This window comes from Podarcis cretensis (assembly GCF_951804945.1).
Source record: "Podarcis cretensis genome assembly, chromosome: Z".
Classification (NCBI taxonomy): Eukaryota; Metazoa; Chordata; class Lepidosauria; order Squamata; family Lacertidae; genus Podarcis; species Podarcis cretensis.
The window spans coordinates 22,853,397-22,877,434 of NC_137184.1; the positions used below are offsets into that span (position 1 = coordinate 22,853,397).

The window sequence follows — 24,038 nt, forward strand, 5'->3', positions numbered from 1 at the left end:
CTTCATCAAGCACAATATTCTAAATTGATAAACCAGGAAATAGAGTGGAAGATTAAATTAATGAAACAAAAAACTTTTGAATCGGCGAATAAATGTGGAAAACTGCTAGCTTGGCAGTTGAAGAGGAGACAAAAACTAAATACAGTTACAAATTTAGAGATTGAAGGAAGAAACATTCAGAACCCTGTGGATATTAGAAAGTGCTTCCAGAGATATTTCAAAAAATTATATACCCAAGGGCCGCAAAATGAGATTGAGATTAAACAATTTTTGGAAAAAAATGGATTACCAAAATTGTCACAAGAAAATAGATCAATCCTGAACTGTAAAATAACACGACAAGAGATTGAACAAGCCATTCAGAATATGAAATTGGGCAAATCTCCAGGACCAGATGGGCTGACCTCCAAGTATTATAAGACACTAAAAGACTATCTGATACAACCACTGATGGAGGTTAGCAATGAAATTATGGAGGGGAGGAGGGCGCCAGAATCGTGGAAAGAAGCCTTCATCACATTGATACCAAAATCGGAAGCTGAAAAGACACAACTTAAGAACTATCGTCCCATCTCTCTTTTAAACGTGGATTACAAAATATTTGCAGATATTCTGGCAAGTAGATTTAAAAAAGTTTTAAACGAGGTAATTCATAAGGACCAGGCGGGCTTTCTCCCAGGTAGACACTTGTTTGCTAACACAAGGAACATTATTGACATTTTGGAACTTTTGCAAACAGACATAAATACAAAAGCAGTGTTAATTTTTATAGACGCGGAGAAGGCCTTTGACAATATCTCCTGGAAATTTATGAAGGGAAATTTAAAAGAAATGGGAGTGGGACGGGGTTTTGAGAATGGGATTGATGCAATATATTCAGAACAAAAGGCTAAATTGATAGTTAACAATGTGGTTACAGAAGAGTTTAAAATTGAAAAAGGAACACAACAAGGCTGCCCTATTTCCCCTTTGCTATTTATTTCGGTTCTGGAAGTGCTCCTGAATATGATTAGAGGGGACCGGTTGGTGGAAGGAATTCAGGTCGGAGCGAAACAATATAAACTCAAAGCTTTTGCAGATGACCTAGTTTTGACCCTGCAGGAGCCAGAATCTAGTACGAAAAGAGTACTACAATTGATCCAAGACTTTGGTCGGGTGGCGGGATTTAAACTAAACAAACAGAAAACCAAGGTATTGGGGAAAAAATTGACAGATACAGAGTCAGAACGGTTTCAGAGAGAGACAGAATTAAATGTGGTTAAAAAAGTAAAGTATCTAGGGGTAAACATAACAGCAAAATATCTGAGTCTATTTAAGGATAATTATGAAAAATGTTGGTCAGAAATTAAGAGAGACTTAGATAGTTGGACAAAATTGAAACTTTCTTTGTTAGGCCGAATTGCTGCTATTAAGATGAATGTATTGCCAAAAATGTTGTTTTTGTTTCAAACACTACAGATTGTGGACAAGATGGAGTGCTTCCGGAAGTGGCAGAAAGATATCTCAAAGAGCTCTTTCTCAACCACAAAGTAATGCAAAACCACAACCACAATTCTGCTAGCCTTTTGCAGCCTACAGATGAGACAATATTAAGAGATATGTCAGTGTGGCATAGTGGTTAGAGTGTCAGACTAGGACCTGGGAGACCAGGGTTCAACTCTCCACTCAGCCGTGAAGCTCAGTTGGTGACCCTCGGCCAGTCACTGGTCTCTCAGCCTAACCTACCTCACAGGGTTGTTGCGGGGATTAACTGAGGAAGGGAAGATCCACGTGTGCCACCTTGAGCTCAAAAAAGTTAGGATATAAATGCAACAAATAGAGTCACTTACCCACCATGTGTTGGAATCAAAAGGGGTGGCGATGAAGCATGAGGTGGAGGAAACAGACCTGTAGACAAAGTCATACTAGTTTAAATGTGTGGAGAAGGGGAGGGGAACGGAAGCTCTCAGCCCCCTTGCAAATGCTTCTACAAAGCCTGGCAGAGCTGAAGGGCGGTATGCTTCAGCCTCTCCCATCAGTCAAGAGCTGTGGGAAAGCTGTTCCTCCTGCTCCCCAAAAGAACATAACACCAAAGTGGAGGCCACCCTGGCCTCATTTCTCAGATGAAGAAGGAGCAGCACTTTTAGTGAGCTCACTTGCTGCCTCTAAAGGAAGACCCTTCAACTGCCACTGAAGCCTTCTCTTTCCTCACTGGTGTTTTTTCTTCAGAAGCATATAATGTTGTTTCTTTGGCCACAGAATGGGGACAGAGCATGTCCCTTGAGCATGTTCTTGTGCTCAGATCCTTCTTGTGGTTTTCTTACAGGCACCTGGTTGGCCACTGTGAGGACAGGATGCCAGACAAGATGGGCCACTGGCCTGATCCAGCAGGCTCTTCCTAGAACTTCACTATGACAATTAAAACCCTGGTACCATCTCCATCCTGTTTGGTAATGTGCCATAAAGCATACACCTGTCTCTGAACTTCATGTTTCATCTCCCTGCACCCCAACCAGCTGCTGTCAATAATGCAAGGCAGGAAACACACAATGTGATAATATCAGCATATATTCACTACATATTAGCGAAGGAAGAGAGACGGGACTCAACAATGGACTCAGGTCCTACCCATACTGTGCAATTCTGCTATCCCACCTACAGTTCCCAGGTAGCTTTCCTTCCAGGTGTCTACCACATCTACTTCTGTCTCAGGAACTTAGACACTTTCAGACCTCAGCCTTGCCTATTCCATTACTCTTTAAGGTGTTTCCCCACCCCATAACCATTACACACCAGAGAAGTTAAAGATTTCATAGGTTGGTGCCCAATGAAATCTGTAACTTCTCTGATGTATAATGGTCACAGGACAGTCCCCTCTAGATGGTTCTTGATTCCAGCTCCTATCAGCCCGACCTAGAATGGCTAATGGTCAGAGATGACAGAAGACTTAGTCAAGGAACATGTTGACAAGACCATGTTTGATTAGCTACATGTGTTCATCCAATTAAATGCTACCCAGATTTCTCTTCAAAGGCTTTAATTTGAAGTGCTCCATTCTCCAGTAGGCCAGATTGAATTTGCTACTCTTATGCTTAAATAGAAGTACTTACCTGGAACGGGAGCTGGGGGTGGCATACCTAGGCAATAACAGAATACTTGTTAAGCAGGTTTACAAATATGGTTTAGAGCAGGGGTGGAGAATATGTGGCCCTATTGCTGGATCCATCAACTCCCATCAACTCCAGCAAATGCCACCAGCAGTCAGGAGTGATGGGAATTGTAGTCCAGTAACCTATTGAGGGCCACGTATTCCTCAGCCCCACTGTAGCTAATGTGAAGAATAGAACAGAAAGCACTGTAAGTATCTACACCACCAAAGAACCATTGGGCATAGCTCTGCACATGCTGCAGAACAAGGTGAGATCAAAGTGGTATAATCCTGAGATTATTAGAAGCTTTATAATCTTTAAAGAAAGGATCCTGACCTTCCGTCTGTGGCCCAGTCCTTTCACTTTGCTACTGTGGACACAGGACAACCAGTGAGTGCTCTTTCAGGCATTTCCTATAATCAACTGCCTATGGCAAAGCGGGTTTCAGACCGTGATGGTAGGGTCTACCTAGCTTTCTGGAACAGCCTTCTATACTAGCAGGCACCTACCTGGATGATGATGAGGTGGTGGGGAAGAAGTAACTGGCATCCAAGGAAGGAAAAAAACAAGATGGAGGTGAACCACCTACTGATGGTGGAGGACCCGTGGGTGGCACCAATGGCTGTTGTGGCCCTGGTTGCTGCAGTGACTTTGTGGGATGTGCCTTGCTCCCACTGTCACCAAGTAACTTTAAAAGGAACATAAAACAGAAAAGGGATTGGTTAAAAAGAAAAAAGAAAACACCTGACCTCCCCGTTAATTGCAGCCAAACTGATTCCTGTACCAGGCCTTACACAAAGCACATATCCCACATGGGAGGACTGCACTGTGCCAGTGGAGCACAGAAAAATGGCAGAATGTGGTCCTGGATGTGGAGTTGAGCTTAAATGGAATTCTGAACTTCTCCTTACTTTGCTTTTGAGGATGCGGACTGAATTTACCGTATCTTTCCATCTATAAGACGGCCCCTGGTTTTGGGGACTTGGATTTAAGAAAATGGGGGGAGATGGCCCCGTATATAAGACGCCCCCTAAATTTTGACATTTTTCAAAAGGGGAAAAACCTAGTCTTGTACACGGAAAAATACGGTAATAAAAAGGGTATGCAATCAGCCCCAAAGGAGGCTCCTTTAGACGAAGCGTGTGATATAAATTTGAGAACCAGTGTGGTGGAGTGGTTGGACTAGGACCTGGGAGAGACCAGGGTTCACATCCTCCCACTTGGCCATGAAGCTCTCACTAGGTGACTGTAGGGGCCAGTCACTGCCTCTCAGCCCCCCCTACCTCACAGAGCTGTTATGGGGATTAAATGAGAAAGAATGCACCACCTTGAGTTCCTTGGAGAAAAAGGTGGGATATAAATACAATAAATATATAAACAAACTAATCCACTTGTACTCAAAAGTGAGCTAGATAAGAAAGCGAAGTTCATGCAGTCTGGACAGATTTCTTACCTGAATTGAGTTTTCCTCTGAGCCATGCTTATCACGACGCCTTCCTTCCACTCTTCTAATAGTGCCTGGCTCTCCACCTATCACATCAATGGTCACACTTAGCTTCCTGGTTAGAAAAGGGAGAGAAGCAACATCTCAGATTCAGCATAAGCAGGTGACAGACAGATGGTCCGGGTGCACACTTGTACTCTCCCCCTCATTCAGCTATGCAAACAGGGAAGAGATGGAAAGCTTTGAGATTTACCAACACGTAGGTCATATACTGCACCAAGCTCCACTGTATAGACCCTTGGCCCTTAGATCTTCCACAGGAAGGACTTGGGCATTCTTACCCAGTCTGAATGAATAAACAAACAAACAAACGAATGAATGAATGAATGAATGAATGAATTCAAGTGCACAGTAAGATTCATGGAGGGAGCATGGCATCCCTAGCAGCCAATTAAGGAGGCCCAAAGACTTAACTGCAAAGCATTCACTGGCCCAGACACACGAGCACCTCATCTAATAACAAGGGTTAAGGTTTTCCCACACCTAAAGCTTTTGCTGAATGTTGTAGGGTTTTCACTGCCTTCTCTTGGGGTCTCCAGGGGACGGAATAACACTTTAAGGCACAGGGTCAGGAACAAGTAGACAGGCATTTCCTGCTTGGCTTGGGAACTTTTGTTATTTTACTATGTCCCCCACAACTACATCCACTTGGCTCCACCCAGAGGCAAAAGGCATGCTGTGTCTTGGCACAGTATGTGCGGCATTAGGCTACATTCCTTTCCCAGGAATGGGTAAATTCATGGAGGATAAGGCTATCAATAGCTACTTGCCATGATGGCTATGTTCTTATCCTCCCCCATCCTTAATTCAGGAACTCCACTCCTTCATTTCCAGGCTGGACATTGTGCAACTCAGGTTAACCCTCAGGAACCCTGGTGACTTGAGGGGTTGGGGTTTTCTAAATCCTCCTCTGGGCGCTTTCTTTTCCTCCCCCTCATCTGAATATCACCCTTCTCTTCATGCCCTGCCCTGCCCCAAACATAAAGAGCTCACAGTGATGCCTGGCCTCTGCTCCTTCTAAGGAAGGACAGAGTATGTAGAGTCTTATACATCCTGCTGCATGTTCAGCCTGGTGGGGCAGTTGGCAGGCCCCTGAAAAAAGATACGTTTGCGGGGAATCAGAAGATGATGGACCATAACTTCAAAGAAAGTAACCACAGTTAAAGTTAAAAATAACATAACCTACTTAGTGTACTTGCAGATTAAAATATACAATGATACTTAAGCTGCTAAAACATTTTACACAGATTAAACTATTGCAGACTAACTAACTCTGACTCTGAGGCAGACAGCAACACATCAAAACATAACCTGCTGCTCTGTGAAGACTGTTCAACTGACTGAACCAACTGTACCAACTGCCATAACTGCCTCAAGCGTATGACATCACAGAGTTCTACAGCTCTTGCAACGATCCCTTTACTATATGCATTTTGGATACCAACATCCCACAGGTTGCGGCCACCCACCTGCCGAATTTGGCCTGTGAGGCGGATCCCAAAATGGATCTGGCCCATGGAGCCTAAAAAGGTTCCCTGCCCCTGCAACAGGATCAAGCCTACACAAGGACAGCTTGGAGCCGACCTGGTGTAACATAGCATTTAATTAATACAAGAAGCTTAAAAACAAAACAAAAAAGTGGTTGGTGTACCTGTTTGGGGGAGACCCGACTTTCACCTGCCCATCTACTCGGGCCATAAGATCTGTTTTAAAATCTAGTTCTTTTTCTCAATTTCTAATTCTTCCTTGTTGAACCTAAGCAAAAAAATTTAAAAAAAATTAAAACCAATAGCATAATACAGCCTTTGTTAGCCAAGGCACAAAAAATTGAGGTTGGAAGTTTGTTTTGTTTATATAACCAAAGATGGCGGTTAAGGTAAAGGTAAAGGGACCCCTGACCATTAGGTCCAGTCGTGATCGACTCTGAGGTTGCAGCGCTCATCTTGCTATACTGGCCGAGGGAGCCGGCATACAACTTCCGGGTCATGTGGCCAGCATGACTAAGCCGCTTCTGGCGAACCAGAGCAGCGCACAGAAATGCTGTTTACCTTCCCGCCAGAGCGGTACCTATTTATCTACTTGCACTTTGACGTGCTTTTGAACTGCTAGGTTGGCAGGAGTAGGGACCGAGCAATGGGAGCTCACCCCATCATGGGGGTTGGTACCACTGACCTTCTGATCGGCAAGGCTCTGTGGTTTAACCCACAGCGCCACCCGCGTCCCAAGATGGTGGTTACCTGCAGGGAAACTTTCACCAATCTGGAGACTCTCCAAATGGTTTGAAGCACAGCTCCCATCAGCCTCTGTTGCTGTCCAGCAACATCTGGAGGTCCTCAGGTTGGGGGAGACTATTTCACAGTGTGTTTAAGAGTCAAAAGTAACCACACACACACAGTGCAGAAACTCAACATTCCGAGTGTTGCTGCATGAGTCACTGATCTGAGCATGCCTGTAACTGAACTCCCCTCCCTGCAATGACCCCTTCACAATTGCAAAGCCTTTTCTCAGGGTGTGGTGTGGGGAGAGAATCTGCACTGGGAAAGAGATGGGAATATAAAGAGCACTTAACCATTCTCCTCCCAATTATTTTTTTAGCATGAAATTCTCTCCAAGCTGCTTTTACCAAGTGGCTACTACACCATGTACGGAAACTCGTCCTGGCAGCGGAAATGAATTTCTACATATATTAGTTGACTGACTGAGGAAGTGGCTGGAAGCAAACTCTGCAATAGTTTTTTGTTGCTTGATGTTACCATCATTTGTATATATACATATTATATTTATTTACAGAATTGTGGCACAATGATTTTTTTTATTTAAGATTAATAAAATTAATGCATTTCATTTAAATATATGTGTGTGGACTTCCGGTCGCAGCCATGAACCCGACGCAAGCGGGATTTTCTCGGAGAGGGAAAATCCGGGCTTTGGGGGGAAATCGGGGGTGCTACAGGGCGCGGCAGCCCCCCAAAATCCCTCTGCAGGGAGACCAGAGGGTCAAGATCCCAGCGGAGCCAACAGCGGATCACCTGGCCATCAGGTAACTCCGTAAAAAGGAGCGAAGAGAACGGCGGGCGGAGAAGCAGGCACCGGGAATCCATTGTCTTCCCCCTGAAAGCGCAGCCCCAGGCTTGCAAGGCGAGTGGGCAATTCTCAATTAACAAGAAATTCGAACCAATTTGGATTTATAATTGGATTTTTACAAAAAGGAAGGTTTCGGAGTAAAAAGAAAGACTGAAAAATGGAGGTCAGCTTCATCTGAGATCGAACAGCAACGCACAACTGAGAGCGGAGTCGGAAACGAGAGGTTGGTGAAATAGCAAGCGGTTTGAACTTCTTCCTCTGAGAAAGTTTGTAAAAAAGTTATATACAGTGTTGCAAATAGTTGCAAAAGCGGGTAGAGGAAGCAGAAACTTGTTTATGTACGACTGTGGAGGGGTCTTCGTGTAACGATTGGTTTGACAGAAGGAAAATTTATAGAGGCTTCCCGATACTTTCGGTTTAAAAAGAACTGCGCAACAAAATAGTGCTTTTGTATCTCCATTTTGCTGAAGTTTAGCACGATCTAGCAACAGAAGGAAGAAAGTAGAAAAGAGATAAAAAGACAGATTGATGGATTGACTGGATTACATTGAGCAAAGCACTTCCCTTTTGGCACCTTATTTTTCTTTTGTTTAAGTCCTTCTAAGTTTAATTTCCAACTTTCTAAGGATTGCTGAGTCTGCATGAAGGTTTTTTGCTAATTCCCTCCTCTGAATGGTCTATCTGGTTATGTTTTGACAGAGCCACTTGAAATATATAGGAACTAGATGCCTATTCGGATTTGATTTAAACTGAGATTTAAACTTCTATAATTTTGGATTATTTTTAGCTCCCTCTTTGTGTTTTTAGGGGGATCCTGTTCTCATTTTTATTTTTCATTTTTTACTCTATTTCCCCCCCTCTTATTTCTGTTTTTATTATTTTATTATTTTGTTGTTGTTATTATTATTATTCTTTTTTCTACAAATTAAATGCATGATTTGCTAAGTGGATTTTTACAAGTATATTGGGACATTTAGGCAATTGGAAAATATTCAACATTTGGACTTAATTTCATCAATTTAATATAATTGAGCTCGGGATTATTTTTTCATTCCCTTTTGCCTTTTCGAGACACGTCTGGCCATTTTGTTTTTTGGTTTCTTCTTTGTTTTTCCTTCTTCTGAGATAATACTATTGGCTAGGGAAATGTATTGATTTGGATATGATCATTATTTAACCCTGGAGTCTGTGGAGCTTTAATCGTGGTTTGGAGTGGATTTAGCCTAAGTGGTGGCAAGAAGAAGGAAGAAAATTTATTGGTCATCCTGCCCATCGGGTTTTGGGTCCTATAACAATTTTGGGAAAAATTAAAGGAAATTGAAGTTTGACATTTAAACATTCAATAGGAGGGTTATTCTGGAAACTTTTTGAACTATAATTGGAATACATAATTTAATTGAGATATAAAAATAATTTTTAAATATTTTGTTATTGGGCCTAAGAATATTTTGAGAAGTGTGGGAATATATTAATTTTGTTTCTCCAGAAAAAGGGTTGTGTTTAATTTGTTAACGACTATATATTGAGTGGGAAAGAGTTGAGATTTGGTAAAACTATGTCTCACACACAGAAGAAAGTGAGCGAAAGTGGAACTCCGGTGGACAGCAGAGGTTCTAAACAGGAAACAGACTTCAGAGGAGAAATTTTGAAAATGTTTGCAGAAATTAAAAATGATATTAAGCAGAGTGAGAAGAATTAAGAATCCAATTTAGAACAAATGGACAAAAGAATGGGCCAGATGGATAAAAAAATGACGAAATGGTTAGTGAACTGAAAGGACAATTAAAGGACATGAGTAGGAGGACTCAAACTTTGGAGGAAGGAATGAAAAGGAATAAATTGGAGATGAGGGAGGTGAAAAAAGAAGAGGAGAAAATAAGAACAGGAATGTCGGAAATTAATAAGGCACAGGAGGAGGTCTGGGACGCGATTGCCATGAATGAACTGAGACAGCGGGAAGTGAATCTGAGATTTAGGCTTGTCCCAGAGGTGCAAGGAGAGAATATTAAAGAGAAATTAATAAAGGAGATTGCACAATGGATGGAGCTGCAGACAGAGGAGGTTGCAAGGACAATACAAAATGCATTTCGAATCAAGACAAAATCAATGAAGGCAAAGAAGTTCCCAGGAGATTGTCTGATTACATTTAAAGACAAAGAGATGAGAAACTTGATACTTCAAAAAAATAGAGAAAAGAGATTGAACATAGATGGAAATTACATAATTATTTTAAAAGATATCCCAATTAGGCAGTTAAAACGAAGAGACCCATACAAAGCAACGGTGCAAATCCTCAAGAAAAACAACATAGAATTCAGATGGGAATTTCCGGAAGGAATTTCTTTCTTCTACAAAAGCAAAAGACACAGACACAAGTCCAGAGGAAATAAGCAAATTTTTGAGAAAATATAAAGAGCTACGAAGTGAAGATGACGAGACAAGAGGTGCAGAACCATGAATGGAGGCTGCAGGAGGAGTAGACTTGAAACAGATAGAAGAAGAAAGGAAAAAGTTAGAAGAAGAAGAGGAAGAAGAGGAGGAGGAGGAAGTAGACAGATTATAAAATTTGTAATAAAATTTCCAATATGGCAAAGATGGCGTTGAAATTATGGACATGGAATATTAATGGTATTAATGATAAAAAAACGGAATAAGATTGAACAACATTTAAAAAAGAAGAATTTGGACATTATTTGTTTGCAAGAAACTCATGTGGCAAGAAGACATAAAAAAGTTTTGATTAACAAAAGACTAGGAAATGAATTTATATCATCGGATAGGACTAAAAAGAGAGGGGTATTATTGTATATCAGTAAAAAAATTGAAACTCAGCAATTTTTTAAGGATGAAGAAGGCAGAATTATTGCAGTCCAGATCAAATGGCAAGGAGAAAAAATAGTAATCGTCGGGATCTACGCACCTAATGGTAACAAAACAGACTTCTATAAAAGTCTAGAAGAAAAATTATTTGAATACATGGACCAGAAGATCATAATAATGGGAGACCTAAATGGAGTGGTGTCAACGGAAATTGATAGATTAAGAACAACAGGGATGAGCAAAGATGGAAAACTATCTAAGACCTTTTTTTCAATGATAAAGAACTGTAACTTGATTGACATCTGGAGGCTTAGACATCCCCTGGAGAAACAATTTACATTTTACTCTGAGTCAAATCAATCCATGTCGAGAATAGATCAAGTATGGGTCTCGAACGAATTAACTCCAAGAATCACAGACATTGAAATTCAACCAAGAGTGATTTTGGATCATAGTGCAATAAAAATTGAATTAAAAGGTTATGAAGAAAAAACCTTTAGATGGAGAATTAATGACTACCTTTCAGATGATCAAAAAGTTTTGGATAGTGCACGAAAGTGTTTGATGGACTATTTTGTAAATAACTGCAATAAGGAGACAAAAATGAACACGGTATGGGATGCCAGCAAGGCCGTGATGAGAGGTTTGTTTATCCAGCAAAATGCCTTGAAAAACAAAAATAGAGAGAAAGTAAAGAAGGAAATTTTGAGACAAATAACAGAGAATGAACAAAAATTGATAAAGAAACCTAATAATGAGAAGATAAAACAGAACATAAAGACTCTACAAACACAATTTGCAATGATAATAAACAAAGAAGTAGAAGGAAATATAAAAAGGTTGAGACAGAGAAATTTCGAGTTCGCGAATAAATCAGGAAAATGGCTGGCATGGCAGATAAAGAAAAGAAAGGAACAAAACACAGTGAATAAGATCATCATTGAAGGTACCAAGATAGATAATCCGAAAGAGATTAGAAAAGGATTCCTGGACTTTTACAGACACCTATATAGAAGTAAAGGCAAGAACAACATGAGAAAAATAGAAAGATTTTTAAAGGATAAAGAGGTGCAGAAGATCCCGACGGAAAAAAAAGATAATTTGAATGCCCCGATCGAAACGGAAGAAATAAAAGAGGCAATAAAAGAGATGAAAAAAGGGAAAGCTCCAGGTCCAGATGGATTTACAGCCAGCTACTATAAAGAAATGAAAGACATTCTAATCGTACCTATGAAAGAAGTCATGAATAACATTATGAGAAATAGAGAAATCCCAGAAACATGGAAAGAGGCGTATATTACATTCATTCCAAAACAAGACTCAGATTTAATGCAAGTTAAAAATTACAGGCCTATTTCATTGTTAAACACTGACTACAAATTTTTCGCAAGTATTTTAGCAAATAGAATGAAAAAGGTGCTACGAGAAATTATACACAAGGATCAGACAGGTTTCCTTCCTGGCAGACAGATGAAAGATAATATAAGAAATATAATTAATATTTTAGAATATCTGAATGCCAAGAATGAGAAACAAGCTATGATGATTTTTGTGGATGCTGAAAAGGCCTTTGATAATATATCATGGGATTTTATGTTAAAGAATTTAGAACATATGGAAGTGGGTAAGGAATTTTTTAACAGAATAAAAGCAATATATACAGAGCAGAAAGCAAAGTTGATAGTAAACAATATTACGACAGAAGATATAAAAGTAAGCAAAGGTACAAGACAGGGATTCCCGTTATCGCCACTATTATTCATCTTGGTTCTGGAAGTTTTGTTAAAGTCAATAAGGAAAAATGAAGAAATAAAAGGGGTGACTGTGGGTAAAAATGAATATAAAGTTAAAGCGTTCGCAGATGATTTGGTAATAACAGTGGAGGAACCACTGGGAAGTGTTAAAAGAGTACTAGAAGAAATAAATCAATTTGGTCAAGTTGCAGGGTTTTATTTAAACAAAAAGAAGACAAAAATTATTGCGAAAAATATGAAACAAGAATCAATAGAGGTAATGCAACAACAAACTGGAATAGAGGTGGTGAACAAAGTGAGATATTTAGGAATTTGGTTAACCCCCAGAAATATAGATTTGTTTCAAAATAATTATATACCTGTGTGGAATGGTATAAAAAGGGATTTTGAGGTGTGGGGAAGGTTGAAGTTATCCTTTTGAAGGAGAATATCAACGATAAAGATGAGCGTGCTACCAAAGATGTTATTTTTATTTCAATCACTCCCAAAAATTAAGGGAACATCAATATTTAAAGAATGGCAAAAGATAATATCAAGGTATATCTGGCAGGGTAAGAAGCCAAGGATTCAGTTTAAGTTACTAACAGATGCGAAGGAAAGAGGTGGCTTCGCCCTGCCAGATTTGAAACTATATTATGAAGCATCTTGCTTATGCTGGTTAAAGGAGTGGATTAAATTAGAAAATGGAAAATTGTTGGATCTGGAAGGGTTTGATAATAGATTTGGTTGGCACGTCTATATATGGTATGAAAAGAAGAAAATCCATAAAGGGTTTGAAAACCACATCTTCGAAGGTTGTTAATAAATGTATGGGACAGGTATAAAAATTTGTTGGAATTTAAACTCTCCCACTGGATTTCATCCTTAGAAGTGATGAGCGTAAAAAAGATTAATATGAGGGGGAGGTGGATAACATATGGAGAATTGACAGTTAAAGAAGAGGGGAAATGGAAAATGAAACCCTATGAAGAAGTAAAAGAATTTGTCTATGATTGGTTGCATTGCTATCAGGTCTGTGAAATGTTTAAAAAAGACTGTAAAATGTATGGATATGGAGAAAAAGAATCAAAATTTCAACTAGAGATATTGAATAATGACTATAAAAATTTGTCTAAAATGTATAAAATGTTGCTGGAGTGGTATACAAAAGATGAAGAGGTTAAATGATAGAGATTTTGGTTAAATGAAGAGATTTTGGTTATAATATACAATATGATGAATGGTCAAAATTATGGAATGAAAGACTAAAATTTACGGCATGTACTGCGTTAAAGGAAAATGTGATGAAAATGGTATATAGATGGTATATAATGCCAGTAAAACTAGCTAAAATGTACAAAACATGTAATAAGTGTTGGAAATGTAAAGAAAAAGAAGGGACATTCTATCATATGTGGTGGGAGTGTAAAAAGGTGAGAGGCTTCTGGGAAATGATATATAATGAATTGAAAAAGATGTTGAAATATACGTTTATTAAGAAACCGGAGGCCTTCTTATTGGGATTGGTAGGAAATGAGATAAGTAAGAAAGACTGTAAACTTTTTCAATACGCAGTTACAGCAACGAGAATACTTCTGGACCAAAAATGGAAACAGGAAGAATTACCGACGGTGGAAGAATGGAGATTGAAATTGACTGATTATGCAGAATTGGACAAACTAACAGGGAAGATTCGGTATCAACGAGACCAAAAGTTCATCGAGGACTGGGGAAGATTTACAGATTATCTGAAAGGCATATGTGATGAACAGATAACATTTGTTGGTTTTCAAGAGACTCTGTGAAAAACAGAGGAATATTGTTAAAAAGAAAATAAGAGGAGGGAAGGAGATATCTAAAGGCAATACTAAGTTAAGAAATGCGTTAATATTGATGCAAATGAAAGATCGGCAGAGGAGCTGAGGGAAGTCAAAAAAATCAGATGAATGTGTGATAAAATGTGAATTGATTGTATAAAAAATGGTTTGCTTTTTTCTTTTGTGGAAAATGAATAAAAATATTATTAAAATAAATAAATAAATATATGTTTGTATATGAATAAGCTAAGTACACCTGAGCTCTCTCTCTCTCTCTGTGTAGCTCCAAGTAATATTAATAATAGTAATAATTTTATTATTTATACCCCGCCCATCTGGCTGTGTTTCCTCAGCCACTCTGGGCAGCTTACAGCATATATCAAAGCATACTAAAACTTCAAACATTAAAAACTTCCAGATACAAGGCTGCCTCTTCTAAAAGTCACATAGTAGTTTATTTCCTTGACATCTGATGGGAGGGTGTTCCACAGGAAGTCTGCCACTATTGAGAAGGCCCTCTGCCTAGTTCCCTGTAACCTCACTTCTTGCAGGGAGGGAACCGCCAGAAGGCCCTCGGTGCTGGACCTCAGTGTCCGGGCTGGATGATGGGGGTGGAGACACTCCTTCAGGTATACTGGGCTGAGGCCGTTTAGGGCTTTAAAGGTCAGCACCAACACTTTGAATTGTGCTCGGAAACGTACTGGGAGCCAATGAAGATCTTTCAGGACTGGTGTTATATGGTCTCGGCGGCCACTCCCAGTCACTAGTCTAGCTGCCACATTCCGCATTAATTGCAGTTTCCAAGTCACCTTCAAAGGTAGCCCTACATAGAGCGCATTGTAGTAGTCCAAGAGGGAGATAACCAGAGCATGCACCACTCTGGTGAGACACCCTGCAGGCAAGTAGGTGGAGCTGGTAGACAGCTGCCCTGGACACAGAATTGACCTGCGCCTCCAAAATGACTCCTAGGATGCACACCTGGTCCTTCAGGGGCACAGTTACCCTATTCAGAACCAGGATGTCCCTCACACCTGCCCCCCCCAAAAAACAGTGCTTCTGTATTGTCAGGATTCAACCTCAGTCTGTTAGCTGTCATCCATCCTCCAACCGCCTCCAGTACACCTGAGTTCCACCACTTACCTTGATCTGGTTTTCAGCACTGACAGGGGCGGATGACTTCAAGCCAAGTTGAAACCAGCGCTGCTTTTCACAATAGGCTTTCCATGTTTCCTCATTGAATCCATAATTGAAGTAATCAGAAAGGTCAGCACCTGGGAGGGAATGAATGAATGAATGAGGCAGGTTCCATATACCTAGTAGAACGAGATGGCAGAATCTCGAGGTGAATGCGTCATCCCACTTCAGTCTGCAGTGGAGGACCTCATTTTAAAATGTGTTCCTATGTTTTAAAAACAGCAGAGCAATCTACACACAGAGAGAAAACTAACATAGACAGAAGCTGCTGATACATTAATTTTCTACTTAATTTTCGACTTACAGAGGAGCATTCATAAATGCTCACTTGCTGTCCAAAGTTGTATTGTCTACTTTACCACTTCATTCTCCTGCATATGTAGATCATTTCAGACTTTGAGTCATAGAAAAATTAAAACATCCTCAAAAAAATTAGCTCTGGGGTTAACACAGCTGTGGTGCTATTATATGTTGTGGTGGGATACAAAGGAAGTATCAAAGTCTGGAACAATCTAGCAACCTCAGAGACAAAATGTATTTCATTACAGTAAATATCAGCATTCTCATTAACAGTCATAATCCCAGACAAAAACGGGTGAATTGCTGAGAACCAAGGCACAACATTCCACAGTTAGTGGTTGACCTGTGCTAATTTTCTAGAAAATGAGGTGATGGAACTCACCATGAACGTCTCCCTTGTTCTCTTATAATGGCAATGGCTGAGGGGGGCTGGAACTGAGTTCCACCTGAAAAAAGTACTGGGTTGACCAGGACTAGCCTCTTAACTATGGACTGAAGTAGATTTCGAAACCATGGTAATGAGACAATCCTACCTAAAGCAAACTTTGAAAAAACAGAATAAATCCATGCTGATGGGAGGGAGTATTTGAGTCCACTAAACCACAATTGTATTTGTAACAAGCTCCAAGGCACATCAGTGAATGGCCCTGTCATGATTTAATTGCATTTGTCTAAAAAAAAGGAGGAATACTTTAATTTGGGGGCATTAACCAAATCAGTCTGGGATCATCAGCATGTGAACATTGCCATCCTAATGTTTGACTATAGAAATCAATGCCTAAAGTATCTAACTTCTCTTATATAAGCAAATCACACAGAAGGAATTAAATAGCATTTCAGTTTCACAGCATTGCCTGATCTATTATTGTGCCAGAATTATATTTTTGGTGTTGTTCAGTTAAAAAGGAAGGGAGAAAATCCAAGCTGCAATGTAAAACGCCAGGGCTGCCAACTGATTTAAGGAATTGGTAATAGCCAACTACACTTGAATATATTTTGTATACTAGCATAGCCCCAATTTAGATGTATTTCTGATATAAGTTAGGAAGTGAAAGACAAACCAATCAGTCAGTCAGTGTCACAAGGAAAAGTCATCTCTAATATTTGCTTCTGTGAGGGAAAAGCCTGGTTTCTTGCTGCTCCATTTGCCTTGCGGGAGCCAAAACACAACCTACGTCAACAAAATGATTCAGACTGTGTCACAGAAAGATTGGGGTGGGGGTAGGAATCTGGGCAGTAACTGTCCACCTTCATCTGATCTCAGTGGAGTGTTAATCTTTGCCTGGCAAGTATGCCAGACTTCTGATTTGCTGGAAACTGCCTGCCAAATGGGGGTCCTGAGCCCCTTATAAATGGACTGTGCTATGTAGCCTTTGTTCTCTCACATCAGGATCCATCCCACCCCCATCAGATAATCCTGCAACTGACCATCCTTGCTACTCACCTGATCCCAAGTAGAAAGTTTAGGATGAGATAAATTAGAACCACAGATGCTCCTTTTAGTTTTCCTTGTTCTTCTGGGTCCTGTTGACACCTTCATTTCCCTATCTGACTTTTAGAAGACATCTGTGCAATCCCCACATAGGTGTTTGAGTGAGGGTCCCAAGATCTCCCTCCTGACTTATGTTATGGAGGAGGGGTGGCAGCAAAAACCAGACAGCTGAGCCATAACTGGCCTGCTCTACAAGACAGTTGTGCAAGGAAGGGCAGAAACAAACTTTCCTGAGCCTCTTGCTTCCATTACAGCTTTTTCATCCTCTAGTCTAGAAACACACCAGAACCAAAACAGCCTGCATAAGGAAATATGTATGTCCTTAAAAGTTCCACTGATTAAAACTGGCTTCCCCTCATTAATCAACTAAAGGTTTGGTTGATTTGATGTAATGATTAGAGCTTGGACGCCTAATCAATTATCCAGTTATAACACTACTGCTGCAATGTTTTCTGCAACACACATCAGCGAAAAATTCTCCTCAGGAGCAAATATTCCTGGGGGTCTTTTGATTTAGTCAAGACTTCCATAAATTAAAGTAACTGGAAGCTTTAAAAATGTGTTCAAGCTACTTCAAGATCATATCTGATACTGCTAGGCTTTGGCAGATGAGTTTCACCAGTTACACTGTCTACCAAATTTAACCCTTTCACCAGCCTTTCAAGGTTAATTAACTTGCTCAGATCCCTGGTCTGTACCTTTCACACTTAAATCCAGTGAAGAGAAGGAAAATTCAGAGCGGAGCTTCAGTTTATTATACAATGGTGCCATTCTAGTTCTGGGATTTTAATGATTCAGCCAGCCAAGTTTCCCACCCAGCAATTGTCCAAGAGGCTCATCTTTAACTTTTCACTTTAAAAATCCAGTTTCACAACCATCTGATAGAATTCCCCCACTCTCTCTTTTCCCTTATCCCTACTATCCTCTGCAAAATGTTTCACTTATTTGAGTCTACACCAGGCAAAGGCAAATTTGAGAGAGATTCATAGGGGAAAAGACCACTTTCTGTTGTCTCTCTCAACGGTCTTGCCAGGGCTAGGAAACTACTTCCTGAAAGTTTGTCCCAAGCACATGAGTATATTTAATTAGTAAATTGGGAGCACTTCAACAGCCAATATGCTTGCGACAATTTTATTTATTGCATTTATATTCCACGTTTTTCTCCAAGGAGCTCAATGTATGTTGTACATGGTGTTGGAAAATAACTAGGGAATAACAGTTAATCCTGAAGTCCCAATAGCTGACTACCTAAATTCAAAAAAAGCATAGGGCTTGACTCACTGTCTAGCCCAAAGAGCCCCCAGTAGAGTTTAAAACTAAAATATATGTGCAGTGTTTGCAAAGGATGGGCAATATAGGCTGTTAGACCTTTAAATGTACCAGTATTAAGCACTGACAATTGTGCTCCCCCACCTCTACCCCTCTAGGAGTGAAGAGACCACAACCTTAAGTAAGTTTAAATATTTTACTTACAGTAATCAGAGGTCTCACTCATGCATCGTTCAATGCTACAGCAGAAACAACACAGGTAATGTATTCTTGGTTACAAAATACAGAAGTTGACCTCAAACACACAGACTGAGTCTGGAGCCCCAGCCTCAGATGTTTGCTCAGTTACATGGTTCAAAGAGAAGACAGAGAGAGAGAAGAACAGGAAATAACCCTTGCATCCTCCCTCCCCAATGGTGAGGGGTCATGACCAATCTGAGTCTTCTCTAGCAATTAAGAACTCTGTGATCCTTAACCCCTTTCTTACTGGTAATTATACAGTTATGTTTGGCTGCATAAATCTCCCATAAATCTGCATATAAATCTCCTCCTCATCCAATCCCCACAACAATCCAGTAAAGTAGCTTAGGCTAAGAGGAGTGACTGGCCCAAGGTTACCCAGTGAGCCTTCATGTGGCTGGGAGGAGATTTGAACCCTGGTCTCCCAGGTACTAGGCCAACATTCAACTACAAGAACAGAATGACTCTAGCTTGGCACCGATTGGTTCTTGGCCCTGACAATCAATGAAATGGGGGTGAGCACACAGCACAGACATGTTCTGGGGACCCCAAAGGACTTATGCAACTTGGCCCAGAGGAACGAAAACACATGGAAGCTGCAGAATACATTCCAGTGAGAGAGCTGCATCCATTGCCAAGATTCCATGAGGGACACAGAACTTGGCACTGGATTCGGAATTCTGCTTCCTGACTATCTCGGGTTCAATTTCATTTTTAAATTAAAAACAAGCAAACAGATTTCCTTACAAATGGTTGAGAGATGCTTAAAAGCACTTGGACAAGAACTGAATGAATCTGAAGGCATCAGACGAGGCAATAAATAAAATGAAGTATGAGCCAAATGTTTGCAGCTGGGTAATTTTTTAATGTCTGATTGAGGAGCACACTTATAAATCACACATCATGCTCTCCTCCCATCTACCCCATAACTCCTGCTGCACACAGGCCCATGATGTGAAATGCAAAGCAAAAAATAAATCAACTGATAGTATTGACCACAATAAACTTTGAGGCCCCACCTGGTTTCCTCCATGGTTTGTCATCAGCTGAATCCAAATCCATGTCTGCTTCAGGTAAGCCATATATATTCCCAGGAGCATCTAAATCATTACCTTTGGGTTGCAACTTGGCTTTGAAAGAAGGGAAAAAGATGTTTAGTGCCAAGACTCTGTTGTTGATCCATTCATTTGCTGAGCAAATTGATCAGGGTTTCTTTTTTCTCTCCCCTCCTTTTTAAAAAATCCCCAATGGATTTAGCTTCAGTTACATTAATTATTCCCATCTGTGAGTTCAATCACAAGTTGTTGCTTTTGTCAAAATTATTCTGTTTCCTCTTCTTAAAAAAATTAATGGGTTTCAGCTACTTAGCTAAAGAAACAGATAAGGGGGGAAAGACAGAAAAACTTAAGACATCTTAAGACTGCATTCATATGCAGGGATAAACTATATCATGAATTGAATGAGTCTCAGGTTCATGCAAACAACCTACTGCTCTCCTATGCAGCAGGAATGCTTTTGCATTCCATTACATTCAAATACTAAACTATGGTTAGTCTTAACTATAGTTGCAAAGGGAAACAGTTTCGCCGATCCCACTTTGTATAAACACAATTTCAGGTATTTGTGCTACCTTGCTTTTAATATTGCAGGGTCGATGGAATTCCCTCCCACAATAACACAGATTTACGCCATAGGATACTTTCCTGCTGCTGCCCACTCTCTTAGATGCTTAGAATGCCTTTAAATTTCTTTAGTAGTTAGGCATAATAGGCTTAGCTGTGAAATTATTATATTGATTGTTATGGTAGAGTTAAACTATTAACTACTAGAGGGAATACTGGTAATTTATTCTGAGGTCTTCCATGTGCTCAAGAGAAGCTGTTGCTGACATCAGCCTCTAAAAAGCTGCTACAAATTCCTTAGACCTCCACCTAAACCAAATTCATTTAGCACTCAGGTCTAGCTAGTGGGGACAATCTGCCTCTGATCCCAAAGTTCCTCCAGTTGTACTTCCGGTTTGCTTTGACAGTTTAGTGACTTTGAAAAACCTCACTTGTACAATCTTCTGGCAGGACAGGGAAGCCTATTAGTCTAACACAGCCACTGGCTTCCTTCTTCTAATCTTCCTCAGCAATGTATGGTTATCACACAAGGGATGAACAGTATAACATTTGGGCCTCCGCTATCCACTTTTGCCTCAGATTTCTCTGGGCTTTGCATACAAGTAATGGCAAGGCAAGAGACACAAGGTGCACTGAGCGATGGAGGCTACAGTCCAGACATGCAGAAGTCATGGGGGTTCTCTACACACTATTTCATCCAGCCAAGAAAGAGGCACTCTCAAAGTCAGACCAAAGCACTCTAGCAGTGACTAAGCAGAACCAGTCAGAGGTGGGGCCCGAGGAGCAGGAATGTAGCTTGGAGTGAGTCCCAAGGGCCAAACAGAAAGGTCTGGAGGGCAGGCAGAACTCAGCCTGCAGGCCTGAGGTTCTCCATCCCTGCTATACAGGACCCATCTTGACTAACTGCTTCAGAGGAGGAAACGCCACAGTGGGAGTAATAGGAAGACCAGTACCAGTTGTGGTTGCTTCATAACCTTGGTTGTTTTTTAGACTCATATTCCTGGGGCGCTCCCTAGGGAGAGAGAAAGGACCAAAACACATCTGCATTCATGGGCATAGCCAAGAAAGAGCCAGCTGCCCCCCAGAAATCAATAAAAATATATAACTGAGATTCTGCCCCCCTCCCCAACAAAAGGCCTGCCCCCCAAACAAAAATCCTGGCTACCTTCATGCCTGCATCAGACAGCTGGAACAGGCTTCTGCTGAATTGCACTGTGGTTTGGCTTCAGTGAGCAGCTACAATAAATGGACAGGCTAAGATGTGAGGGAGAGAAGCAGAAGGCAGCCAAGAAACGTAGCAAGTCTGATCACTTCCTAGTTCTGACATATTACAAGGCATATGACGTCTTTATAACTTCACATTCGCTAAAAGCCAGCTGAACAGTTATGAAGAGCATTGTCCAAACCATGGTGAATGGTGATGAGCTTATGTCCTCCCTCCTTTCTTTGCAGGCCCAGCTTAATCAAACACTTCCTAATTTTCACCAAACCATGTTGATGTCTGAAATGGCAATTGCAGTTCAAGCAAGCCCTTCAAACTTGCACTGAAGCTGGGGTGGGGGACTGTATCCAGCTCCCCACTCACTGTGGATCACTTTGAAAGGTGGGCAGGACCACCCACTTGTCAGTCACCTGACACCAGGTGATTAAACTTCAAACTTCAAAGGTAGACTCGAGAGCATACTCTTAAGTTTAAGCCACACTTACTAAGGAAGATGTTTCCTTTGTAGCCCATCTTGAATTTAAGCTGGCCTGCAAAGGGAAAATTCAGAGAGTACTCAAAGTGTGCTTCAAATTTTTCCCTTCCAGCTATAATTAATTTGCGCTTCATGGCTTACTAAAGTTAGCCAGAGGGATGGGTTCAAGGTCTGGTGAGCGTGTCTTTGTTTGATGTAGTGGTGTGGATACTCCTGGAAAACCTGGACCTGATGGCATTTAACAACTATCATCAAGTCACAGATTTCCCTCTCCTTTTGGGCAAAATATTAGAGAAGGTTGAGACAATGCAGCTGCAGGGAGTCCTGAAGGAAACTGATTATCTAGACCAGGTGTGGAGAACCTTTTGCATTACAGATCTTACTGAACTATGACTTTCATACTTGCTAGGAATGATGGGAGTTCTAGTTCAGCTCCATCTGGAGAGCTAAAGGTTCCCATTACCTGTTCCAATCTAGGGTCAGACCTGGGTTTGGGACAGAATTCATCTTGGTCACCCTGATGTTTGATCTCTATCAGGAAATGGATGGGGCGAGTGTGGCTAAGTTCTTGCTGGATCTCTCATTGGCTTTGATACCATCAGCCATGGTATTCTCATGGACCATCAATGGCAGGAGTCTTCCAACTTTTCAGACCAAGGTCCACTACTACCGGTAAATCTTTTAATTTTTGCTATACAACTCTATTTAGTCTTTCTTCCCCTTTCCTTTCTAAATATAGCAGAAAACAAAACCACAGATAAAACCAAGAGGAGAATTCTGACACCTGCAGACGTACATGAAAGATGGCCTTCTTGTTGTGATATTGCCAATCATTACTTGGATGCAGTCGTCACTGTCACTATCACTGTCTTCCTCGTTGTCTTCTCTACCTGAAAGGGTCTAGGAAGGAGACAGAAGACATGCACAATGAGAAGACAGTTTTTAAAAATACATACCTAAGCAGCAGCACAAGTTAGCTTGTTCCCAATAAAGTTAGCTCACCTTCAATTGCAATAAATTTGATAAGTTAGGCATGACATTACTTTTAAGTCCTGTTCGACTTTGTTCACAGTGAAATCTCAACCATGCCTACAAAAAGTAACTCTCCTGTAACTCAATGGGGCTCACTCCTATGGAAGTGAGGTTAGGACTGCAGCCTTAAGCCTGAGAAACATTCAGAGGCTTTTTTTTTTTTAGTTAGTTACATAAAACTTCAAAATAGGAATGCTCAAGAGGTACCATCCCCCTCCCTTCTCGGTTACTTGTGCTGTAAGTATGTAATTTATTTTAATTTATTTGTGCCAGCAATCATGGATGATGAGTGAGTTGAGAAGGATGGGCAGCTATTTATTTATCTGTTGATTCAAATCTAGGAAAGAGAGTCATTTTTGATCGAAAAGCCACATTTACTTCTGGGTGACCGGAAGAATAGCAACAAATGCATATTTTTTTTTACCATTTGCTACTTTCTATACACACTCACCGCTCTATATTCTCCATCCAGGCAAGCAAGAGGCATTAATCCAAGTTCAAGAACCCATCCCAGCCAGGAAGAAGCAATAAAGGGCAAAGCATGGTTGGTAAGCTGATATGTGTTTGCAGCTAGGCAAGAGATATGGGCTAGGGAGAGTATTGAGGCTTAGAGGGCTGCATTTGGGCCTCTGCCCTGAGGTTCCCCAACCCCCTGATTTAAATAAACAAATGCAATGCAATGCAAAAGCACTCTACCTTTATGAGATAGTTGACTGTATTTTGCCAGCAAACTGAACAACTGCCCAACCATTCTGGGTCTCCTCTACTTCTGTTAAGCTTGGCAAAGAGCTAAACCATTCTTCTAAGCCAGCCATCTCCAACCTGGTGCCTTCCAGATGTTTTGGACTCCAAGTCTCATCAGCCCCGGGTAGCACACCTGTATGTTGTTGTCCGGGGCTGATGGGAGTTGGGAGATCTAAACAACAGAGGAGCACTGGAGTAGAGATCTCAGCTTGATTATACCGTACTACCTACTTGCTGTAATAATTCTCGTTCTTCATCACTGACAATCTTTTTCTCCTTGGGAATGTCTTTTAAAGGATGAGGTCCTGTGTCCCTGATAAACACAGAACACACACACACAGAATAGAACCTATGTTGGCTCC

The 24,038-nt window shown here is 40.8% G+C and overlaps 1 protein-coding gene across 1 annotated transcript in view; it reads right to left on the bottom strand.

The window, feature by feature from the left end:
• LOC307207792 (uncharacterized protein) overlaps positions 1 to 24,038 on the bottom strand; it is a 37,480-nt gene that overhangs the window by 9,413 nt on the left and 4,029 nt on the right. The window contains exons 3-13 of the mRNA XM_079961853.1: positions 23,908 to 23,989; positions 22,697 to 22,800; positions 21,157 to 21,215; positions 19,601 to 19,711; positions 15,227 to 15,357; positions 7,026 to 7,161; positions 5,905 to 6,229; positions 4,582 to 4,687; positions 3,638 to 3,816; positions 3,090 to 3,116; positions 1,830 to 1,887 (exon numbers count right to left, since the gene is read on the bottom strand). Coding sequence (XP_079817979.1) covers positions 1,830 to 1,887; positions 3,090 to 3,116; positions 3,638 to 3,816; positions 4,582 to 4,687; positions 5,905 to 6,229; positions 7,026 to 7,161; positions 15,227 to 15,357; positions 19,601 to 19,711; positions 21,157 to 21,215; positions 22,697 to 22,800; positions 23,908 to 23,989 — 1,318 coding nt within the window. The remainder of the gene's footprint in view (positions 1 to 1,829; positions 1,888 to 3,089; positions 3,117 to 3,637; positions 3,817 to 4,581; positions 4,688 to 5,904; positions 6,230 to 7,025; positions 7,162 to 15,226; positions 15,358 to 19,600; positions 19,712 to 21,156; positions 21,216 to 22,696; positions 22,801 to 23,907; positions 23,990 to 24,038) is intronic.